Source organism: Neltuma alba, unplaced genomic scaffold, assembly GCF_004799145.2.
Source record: "Neltuma alba isolate B1F8T4 unplaced genomic scaffold, ASM479914v2 tig00011475_pilon, whole genome shotgun sequence".
NCBI lineage: Eukaryota > Viridiplantae > Streptophyta > Magnoliopsida > Fabales > Fabaceae > Neltuma > Neltuma alba.
The window spans coordinates 180,221-190,845 of NW_021636144.1; the positions used below are offsets into that span (position 1 = coordinate 180,221).

The 10,625-nt window shown below is 36.0% G+C and overlaps 1 protein-coding gene across 1 annotated transcript; it reads right to left on the minus strand.

The window, feature by feature from the left end:
• Positions 1-3,043: 3,043 nt before the first annotated feature.
• On the minus strand, positions 3,044-4,880 carry LOC114713840 (transcription factor MYB1R1). Its single transcript, XM_028898514.1, has 3 exons — positions 4,147-4,880; positions 3,822-4,030; positions 3,044-3,739 (listed from the first exon to the last, which is right to left on the minus strand). The coding sequence occupies exons 1-3, from the start codon at positions 4,406-4,408 to the stop codon at positions 3,410-3,412; spliced, it is 801 nt and encodes a 266-aa protein (XP_028754347.1). The 5' UTR covers positions 4,409-4,880; the 3' UTR covers positions 3,044-3,409.
• Between the last annotated feature and the right edge of the window lie 5,745 nt (positions 4,881-10,625).

Consider the following 10,625-nt stretch of genomic DNA (forward strand, 5'->3'; position numbering starts at 1 on the left):
AAACTTCTGGAACCATTGCAGAACCAGAATCAGCTAATAATAATGGTGAAAATCCTACGTATAACAGGACAAACAATGGAGGAGATGATGAATGTGATAACCGTAGAAACCAAACCAGTGTTGAGAGTCAAAGACCTGTTCGTACTAGAAGACCCCCTATTTGGGCAAATGATTATGTATGTTCCTTGTTGCAATTTGACTCTGATTATTCTTTGAAGCCTAATTGTAAATATCCTATTGATGATTATCTTTCCTATGCACACATGTCAGTTGATCATATGTGTTTTCTGACTTCTATTGACTCTAATTATGAACCATCCTGTTATGAAGAGGTTGTTCAAAGTGAAAACTGGGTAAAAGCCATGGAAACTGAAATGAAAGCTTTAGAAAGTAACAAAACCTGGACCATAGTACCTTTACCTAAGGGTAAGAAGGCTATTGGTTGCAAATGGGTTTATAAAATTAAATATAATGCAGATGGTAGTATAGAAAAGTATAAGGCTAGATTAGTAGCCAAGGGCTTTAATCAAAAGGAGGGTATTGATTATCATGAGACTTTTTCTCCTGTTGTGAAAATGTTTACAGTTAGAGTAGTCTTAAAATTAGCTGCTGTTAACAAATGGAATCTTTATCAAATGGATGTTCATAATGCATTTTTACAAGGTGATTTAGATGAGGAAGTTTATATGAAAATACCTCAAGGTTTTGAGAGACAGGGGGAGCAAATGGTTTGCAAATTGAATAAATCCCTTTATGGTTTGAAGCAGGCTTCAAGACAATGGAATCAAAAATTGTCTGAAGCACTGCAGAGAGGAGGATTTACACAAAGTAAAGCTTATTATTCTCTTTTTATTAAACATTTTGAGCAAGGGGTTGTTTTTATTTTGGTATATGTTGATGATTTGCTGATCACAGGAAGCACTGAGTCTGGAATTGCTGAAACTAAAGAATTCTTGCGCAATCATTTTAAAATTAAGGACCTAGGACTAATGAAATATTTTCTTGGGATTGAAGTAGCTAAGGCTAAGAAAGGAATTGTTTTGTCACAAAGAAAATATGTTTTGGATCTATTGTTCGAAACTGGCATGACAGGTTGCAAGCCAATAGGGGTTCCAATGGTTCAAAATTTGAAGTTACTCGCTTATGATGAGAAGAGGAACCGTGCAGAAGACCTATTGAAAGAACCAGCAAAATACAGAAGGTTGATAGGTAAGTTGATATATTTGACAATGACCCGGCCTGATATCTCTTATTCTGTGCAGACCTTGAGCCAGTTCATGCAGATGCCAACCAAAGCTCATATGGCAGCAGCTAGAAATGTCTTGCGGTATTTGAAAGCCACACCTGGTTTGGGATTCTTCATTAGCTCAGAAGGGAAACCAGTTTTGGAATGCTATTGCGATTCAGACTGGGCGTCTTGTGCTATGACAAGGAGATCTGTATCTGGATATTTGTTAAAGCTGGGAGGATCTCTTGTGATGTGGAAAACTAAGAAGCAACATACTGTCTCAAAGTCGTCCGCAGAGGCAGAATATAGAGCTTTAAGCATGGCAACTTCTGAGGTGGTATGGGCTGTTAGCTTATTGAAAGATTTGGGAATAGACACAAGGAACCTGTGAAAGTTTATTGTGACAGCAAGGCTGCAATTCATATTGCAGCCAACCCAGTCTTTCATGAACGCACAAAACATATAGAAATAGATTGTCATTTCATTAGAGAGAAATGGGAGTCCAAGCTGATTGATCTGGAGCATGTTAGAAGCCACAGCCAAGAAGCAGATCTGCTGACAAAACCTGTTGAGCAAGTTAGGAGCTATAGATATTTTCAAGCCCCTAACTTGAGGGGGAGTGTTGGAAATATTTGAATGAATTTATTTGTAATTGTTGGGTGCTTGTTGTATTTCGTTTCTGTAAGCCCATCAGTGGCCCATTCTTGTGAGCCCTTTAGTTTAGGGTTATAGAGCTGCGCATTGTATATAAATATTGGGTCCGTTGTTAGCCCAAGTGTGTATTCTTTATCAGTTGTGATTCAATAAAATAATTCTTTCAAGTCCAAAGTCGTGTGTTTTAGGGATTCTTGGAGCAGGTCAGTGGTCAACACTGGTAATACGAGTAAGAGGGAGTATTGATAAATAATAATAATATAGTGGAAGTCAAGCCACCAGAAACTGCTGAAGCGGAGGAGAAGGTAGAGACTAATGATATTCGGATTTTTTTTGGTTGGCTTTGACTAATTATTCAGATTTGAATTTCTCAATTGAGCTCTCTCAATTAAGGGTAAGTGGGGGATATTAGAAATTAGATCATAGTATACTTTTATGGTGTTAAAGGGAAATTACAATTTATCTTTTTTAAAAATGAATAAAGGCATTTATTTCAATGCCATTAAATCGTGATCTAAAAGTTAATATATCTGTCATATTGAGACACAGATGATGAAAATATCAACAGCGAGGGAGTCAATCGAAAGGGCACAAACCTTATTACCAAATTAAATTTTTTATTTTCAAACAAATTTAATAATCTAACCATCTCTATTTGATCTCCATGACTCATGAGGTGGTTAGTGTACAAGTAGCAAGCTACCACACTCTGTCCACTCCTTCTTCGCAGTTAATTCACATGTTGCGTTTCCTCCCGTAGGAGTCAGAGTTGACTGGGAAGGTTAGCTGATTAACATTTAAAATTCATTGGTCGTCTCTCCCTTCAATGAGAATAGCAATGAGCGAAAACAACCCAACAAAGATAGAAATTAATCGAAGAGGTCATCAGAATAGAGAAATAATAATGACCCCAGATCTTCTCATACCCGATAGAATAAGTCTCAAAGAGAAAGCTAGAAGCAAATCAAAGAACCAAAAAAAAAAAAAAAAGGTTTTCTCACATAAATTTGGATTTGGGATATATTTTGCTCCCAAAAAAAGAGAGCAAGTAGGCCAATCTAAAATTTGTTCAATTTATACTGATAATTGCTTTAATTTAAAAGAGATCAGACATGCGTATGCGTCATTCTTTTTAATCTAATCTCTCTTCATCAAAAGAAATGAGGGAGAAAAATCCATATTATGTATACGTAGAGAAAATATACTAATTTAAATCCTATATATACGGACACAATGTGTGTAACGTGGTGTGGTTCGTGTGGTACCCAAATTAAAAATTCACAACTGGGTGAATAAACAGGCCAATCACATCCAAAGAGTATCTGATACCCTACCATTATCGTCATTCATCACCTCACCCACATCTCCTAAAAAGCAAACCCCACAATTTATATAAATATATATATATAATATTAAAACCCCACAAAGAATCCTTCATCACTGAATATGACAACCCCCCACCTTCTCTCTCGCTCTGTACAGTCTGCGACAAATATTACTCTGCAAGTAACCTTCTATATCGCACCTTCAAGCAACACTGATCATGCTATTGCTGTCGCCGGCACCGCTCAGCTTTCCTGACATCACCTCGAAAGCCAACGACGGCTTCTCCTTGCTCGCCGGCAGAGTGTCGGCCACGTGACCTTCCTCCCTCAAGTTTAAATTTGCCATTTTCGGCGACGGAGCAACTGGCAGGATCGGCGTAGGCCTTATCAGCTTAGCTCCCATAGGTTTCATCGGCGGGGACAGCGTCATCTGAAAAGCAGAACCGCCAATGCCACCGTAATGGGGATATTTCGGCGGTACTGATTCTTGGTGGACTCTCCCTTCTTCTGCTGTCGCTGAGGATTCCATCACCTGGAACAAATCAATTACTTCTGATGAATGAAAATATATTGGTAACCAACAAGGCATAGAATGAAAACGAATAATTAAATACCGTATCGGTGGTGATATCAAACAGACTAGATCTCCGGCGTCTCCGGTTCTGGTTATGGCGACGGAGGAAGTACTTCTGAGCATGACTGGCTACCTGAGTTGGTGTACGAGTTTTCACGAAGTTTCTAGAAATCCCTCTCCAATCACCTTTCCCCACCTGTTGAAGCCCCACCAGGAATAGCCTATGCTCCTCTTCCGTCCATGGCACGCCTATACAGTATCACACAATCGGACCATCGAATACTCAATCCCCAGAACCAAACAAAGCTCACATATACTTACCTCATACTGCTAATATAAACACGCAATAAGATTACATTACGGACCTCTCTTTCGCTCGCGGCTACGACCGGAAGCGTGAACGACATCATCGGAGGCGTAACCGGCGTCGGCGTTGGAATCCTGAGGCAGCGACTGCTCGTACTGTTGTAGATCCGTCATGCTAGCGCTCTTCTTGAAACAGTTCCCTTGCGTGACTCGCACCCCGAACAGTAAGATACTATTCTCGCAGGCGCCGTTGCTGCCGTCGGAGCATGTTCGGGAGTTGTGGCCGGTGGTGCCACACTGTGAGCACGTGCGAGGCATCATCTTGTTCTCGAATCACAGAGAAGAACGGCGTGACTCGTACGTATGAGCGCAGACTTTGATTTATTCCGCTTTTGTTGTCTCAATCCATGAAAAGGAAAAAAAAAAGGTAAGAAACGGAGAGAGAGAAGAGCTCTCTAGGGTTTGTGTATCTTTCTGTTAGAAGCTGCCGTACGCGAGGACGAGGCTTAATAGGGTTTGAACCGAGGAAGTGAAGAAGAGGGGGAAATGATAGAGTGCTTCGCATGTGCAGTTGTTATTATATACTGACGGTCTCGATACTGTTTTGATGTGGTTTCATGAATCAGGACCGTTTGTTTTGCTCGGTACGCACGAGGCCAAATGTCAGACATAGACGGCCACCAGAGTCCGATGATAATTACAGTGAAAAGACACTAAGAAATGGAAACAAAGATAAATATACTATTATGGTCTCCCATTTATTCTGGGAAGATGCTCTTTGTCGTGATTGAAAATTAAGATATACTATCCCTTAGGCGGATTATTAATTTTCATTTTTTTATTATACTTTTTTAACATTATAAAAGGCGGGCAGCGCTTTGAAAGAATTTTTCTTATTATATTGTTTTTCTTTTCTTTTATTTTTTTCCCCCATCAAGACGAGTCGTGAATCATGCGCTCTGAATTTTGTTAATATATTGAAAATATTGTCTTTTTTCCATTGTACATTTTTCTAACACTAACAGAGACGTGTTTTTTTTTTTTAATTTAAAGACAGCTTTTTTGTGATTATGGTTATAATTATAATGCGAGCCATTATTATAGAAAAAAAGTAATAACTATATATTCTAATTATAAAAACTAGTTGACTAATTTAAAGAGATTAAGAAAATAAGTTAAGTTAGTTATTTGTAATAAATAGGTGTTGTCTTTCTGAAAATATCCTTGCTAATCAAATTTATTGGCTAGAACTATCATTATTAATTAGAAGGAGTATCTTGGAAAAAATACATAAATATAAGAAACAAAATGGAGTGGAGTATTATAATTAGGACCAAAATAAAAGTCAAACGAGATCTTATATTAAGGATTGGAGGTAGTATATATAAAGAGCTTTAATATACAACTAGCTAGAATGTATTTTTTACGTACCATTATTTTTCCATGTATCAATCCGTTATTCAAGTAATGATTTATTCAAATAAAAGACTGGGAAGAAGTTAAATTCTGGTAAAACGTGATTTATAACTTAATATTCTTCTAACATCTATTTACAGAAGTTAAATTCTGAAAATTGATGGTTGGTCCTCCAAAAACTCTGAACTCTAGTTTCTCATGAATCGGATGAAAGAAAAAGAGAGGGGAAGAGAGAGAACTCTGGAGCATACATAAAATAGAATAGGAGTAGTGTGAGGAGGTGATAATAGAAAGAATTAATTAATTAATTAATCAATCAATTAATTATCGAGTTCAAGTGATGGGGTGATTATGATTGTCCCCAAAATCTGTGGGCAGGGGACTCCCGATTAGGAAAGTTAATTAGTTTAAACCTTGAAGGACGCTGAAACCTGGCAAGTTAGATAATTGGACGGACAAAGTCTACCAAAAAAAACAAAAAAAGTCTGCACTAAGGTCACGATGATGATAATGGAAAATATATAAAATTATTCCCAAAACGAGTTAATTAATGGAATATAATAATGTGATTAAAAAAGAAGAGTGTATTTGAGCCGTGAAAAGGGGCATATTATTCGATGCACCTTCGTTAGAAACACTGGGTGGGTGTCACTGTATATGATTAATTAATTAACTAATTAATCTTAATGGGACAGTTGTTGTTTGTTTATTGATTAATAATATTTAATTATATAATAATTGTCCAAAGTTGTGGGTGTGGAACTGTTGATCAGCAAAATGAAAGGACCCCACTCATTACCATAGCACAAGCCACAAGGTGCTTCTTCCATATGGTGGATATTTGGATGCCACTTTCTTCTCCTTAATTTTCTTTTTAATTTTTGTGGCTCATATTAGAGTTTTGAATGCATGGTTGTCAAAACTCGGTAAGGTTAATTAATGGCGTTGAAAAATGAAAAGTGACGAGAGGCACAAGGATTAGAGGAAATACTATTATGCAAGGTCAAACAAATAGTTAAAAACGTGTCTAAATTGATTGGAATATGCAATTCTCATTTTTATCATAAGTCGTATATAATGATGATTTTCAATTTTTTTCTTGTTTAATCTTCATTCAAAAAAGAGAAAGAGAAGAAAAAATGAGAATAATTTGTAAATGTAAAAAGAGAATTTTTTAATGAGAATAAATTTAAAATTTTTTATCAAATCAATACATTTTTTGGTATGTGAGAATGGATTAGGAGTGGGTTATAACATAGACCGGAGTGGTATGTGAATAAGGATGACTTAACTAATTCATTTCATATTTTTCAATTTAAATATATATATTTAACTGAGAAAACTAGAATTGGTAATAAACATATCTATGCGATTAAAAATATCAACGCTCAAAAGTTCTGTATAAATATATTTTATTTTTTAATGATAAGCTTTTTAATTTGTATAATATTTTATGACACCATAAGAATATATATTTTTGTATGTTACAATTTCCCATATCAGAAAAATAGGAGAGGCAGTGCCGTTTGGATAGAGAGAAAAGTGAGAGAGAAATAAAAGGAGGGAATATTAGGAAGGAAAAATTCTCACAATAGCAACAACAAAAAAATTATTTTAAGGAATTTTTCCGCCTAATATTATATTTCTCCCCTAATTTTCTTCCCATCTTGGTCAAAATCGGAGGGCTGATCATTAAAAAAAAAAAATCAGGTTCTTTTTTCTTTTTTTTTAAGTAAAAACATGGGGACGCTGTGGTGTTCCGTTGGGCAATAGTTTTAATTTTATCTCGTTTCGTTAAAACAGTGTTCTGCGTTACCAAAAGCCTTTTTTTTTTACTTTTGGGTTTTGGGTATTAAAAGTAGAACCGGTAATATAATATAGGTCAATCCACCAGTTATGGGTTGGTCCATGGTAGGCTCAAGAACTGATAAGTCGGTTTTAAAAAGACTAATTTTTGGCGGGCTGATATTTTTTCAACCCAGCCCACTAGGATGGTTTGAGGGGTTAGGACCGCCAACCTGCCACTTTTTTTTAAAAAAAAATTTTGTGCTTTTATTTTCTTTTAATAAAATTTATTTTAATTCTTAAACATCTAAAATAAAATATGCATATATAAATTATCATAAATAAAATATGAAATCTAAAGTTCCAAACATTTCAAAATACTACTATAAGCATACATGATACATTATTCTAAATGATTAAACATATATCCCAAATTAAAACCTAACAAATCTAAATTAATAATAATACAAACACAATATTACAAATGCTCAACCATGAGCTACCATTCAATGTTGATATAATTCAAAGAATGATATGAAGATGTAAAATTATTTGGTTAAGCTTCATAAGTAGAATCACCTTCTTTTTGCTCAACTAACTTTGTCATAAGTAAAATTCATAATACAAAGTAAGAGATATACTACATTATGGTAATTTTAAATAATAAGAATGAGCTAAAAGACCAAAAAATAAACATAATTATATTTGAGGGAGGGAAATTTTTTTTAAATAATAAATAATAAATAAAACGGGCCTGCCCGCTAACCCTGCGGGTTAGTTTGTCGCGGATTTGGTCTTGGCGGTTACAGGCTTAAAAGATCCGTTTTAAAACGAGTCTGTTTTTATCAACCAAGCCCGTCACTTTTTAGTAGGTTGGTGGATTGAACCTGCGGGTTCAACCCATATTACTGGCTCTAATTAAAAGAGCATAAGCTAAACATTATCCATTGTAATTTTGTAATTATTGAGGTGGTTGGCGTTCCCTCGAAAAATTACTTTCGCTTAAGCGGAAAAAAAATGTTACTTCTACCAGGTAACTTTATGTGCTACCTCCTGTTCTTAGTATAATATTTTGTTTGATTTTTATTTTAGTCCTAAATATAAAATCTTAATTTATTTTATCTCTCGTATTTATATATTTTTTTAAGATAGTCTTTATAATAATAGTAGTTCTAATTAATACACTCGATTAATAATAATATTTTATGATAGACAACATTTATTTATTATAAATAACTGACTTAACTCATTTTCTTAATATAACTGAACTCATTTTTTTAATATGCTCAAATTAGTTAACTAGTTTTTATATTTAAAATTGGAGGTCGTACTCTATTTAATTGTTACAGCACAAAATCACCTAAAAATTAAGATAAAAGGTTAAACTTCTGGCAAAAAAAAAGGACGGCTAAACTAACATTCTAAAAAGAACGCGGCCCTTTAATTATTTTGCCCTGAAGTATATTAGTCTTACTTTTGGGCTTCCAATTTCATATGGCCCATGGAAATAATGTGGGCCTCTTGACATATTCTTCAACCCAAAATTAGGTTTGAATTCAAAGTTAGAGAATGAGTAGTCACTTAAAGGCCCATGGATGATTCTTCTTTTTTTTTTTGGAATTAAAGGGCTAGAATGAAACCTGTGTTACAATAAGGAGATCATCAGAGAGGCTCCGACATTGCGATCCTTGCTTTATCCGCCATCAGGTGCTGATAGCATCCTTGGCGAGTGTCCTACAAAAGAAGCATATCCTCCTCTTGATAATAAGCATCTCTAGCTAATAGATCAGCACACCGAAGGATTTCTTTTGGTGCATATTTAACTTCCACGTTCCATTCGAGTACAGCATCCTCCGTACGTCAAGGATCTCTGTCAACATGGGATGATTGTGTCCACCATCTAGCATGATTAATTGGATAGCTTCCAATGAGTCTGTGTAAAGCTGGATATTATCTAACATGTGTTGTTCACAAATCTGGAGACCTGTCAGAATTGCTAGTAACTCTGCTACAGTCAATGGTTGGCTTCCCAACCTCCTTTGAAAGCCCAAGACCCATTCTTCTCTGGCATCTCGAATCAAACGTCCACATGAAGCCTGACCACTACTGTTAATTGAACCATCTACATCTAGGCGAAGGTAATTAATTAGTGGTGGGTTCCAGCCATTCTCTAGGTTCTCATGCAATTTAAAGATTTGATGTTGAAGTTTTCCCTGATAAGTTGTCTCCATCAACTAAAACTTATAGGTGTGAATGATTTCATTTGGTTGAGCTCTAACACCCTCCATGACTCCACGACACCTATTTTTCCAAAGGTTCTAGCATATTATGCTAAAAACTTTGGCCATGGCCATTTTGTAGGGTTAGTACTGTAAAGGTTTCTGGTGAGATTCTCTTTCAACCAAACCTGCAAATGAGATTAAAAAAAAATTGAAATGATTGTTAGGAGTAATAAAGTGTATCCACACATGTCTAGCTATCTCATAGTCACAGAGAATATGTAGGATAGTTTCCTCTCTCTGGCACTCGAAAGGGCACTCTTCATTGTGTATAAGGCCTCTCTTAGCTCTGGGTGAATTTGTTGGGAGTCTCTCATGGATGACTTGCCAAAGAAAGAGCTTGACTTTCTCTGGAACAGGTAGCTTCCATATTTTGTTCCAAGGCATACCATTTTGTAAGCATTTTTAACATTAAAGTTCCCGTCTGACGAATTCTGCTGGCAAAAATTGTCCTCCTCCATGCCTGCAGAGGTTTGATTTGGGCAATTATGCAAGTAACCCGGTTCAGTAAGACTCGCTCCTATTCCTCCACATTCCAGGTCCCGTTTGTCATGACAAAGGAAGCTGACTTTGGCACAAGGGTTAATCAGATGGAAATTCTTATTTACCAGGTGAATTAAGGGTATACTTAGAGGCGTCCAAAGATTCAACCAAAAAAAAGTTGTAGCTCTGTTCTGGATTACCCTCCCTACCTTTGGAAGAGATCCAAGACTGAGACGATACTACGCCAGGTTGCTGATTGATTTTGCCTTTTACAAACATTGGGTACATACCATCTCCACAACCATATTTGCTTTTAAGGACTTGTACCCACAACATATTTGGCTTAGACATGATTCCTTAATACAGCTTCATAATGAAAGCAATGTTTTGGCATCTTAGATCTTTAATGCTTAGTCCTCCTGTCACTTTCTCTTGCTTGATCTAGTCCCATGCGATAAGGTGCAGTTTCCTTCCATCTTGTTTCTGATTCCAAAGGAAGTTCCTACTATGTTTTTCAATTTCCTTTAGGATTTCTTTGGGTAGTAGTACTGTCTGCATCTAGTGACACGGCAGGG

Bases quoted from the DNA above. Each gene is read 5' to 3' on its own strand.
- LOC114713840 (XM_028898514.1), bottom strand. From the start codon at position 4,408: ATGATGCCTCGCACGTGCTCACAGTGTGGCACCACCGGCCACAACTCC. The intron at 4,031-4,146 runs GTCCGTAATGTA...GATACTGTATAG, and splicing joins TAGCCGCGAGCGAAAGAGAG to GCGTGCCATGGACGGAAGAG. The intron at 3,740-3,821 runs GTATTTAATTAT...GATTTGTTCCAG, and splicing joins TTGATATCACCACCGATACG to GTGATGGAATCCTCAGCGAC.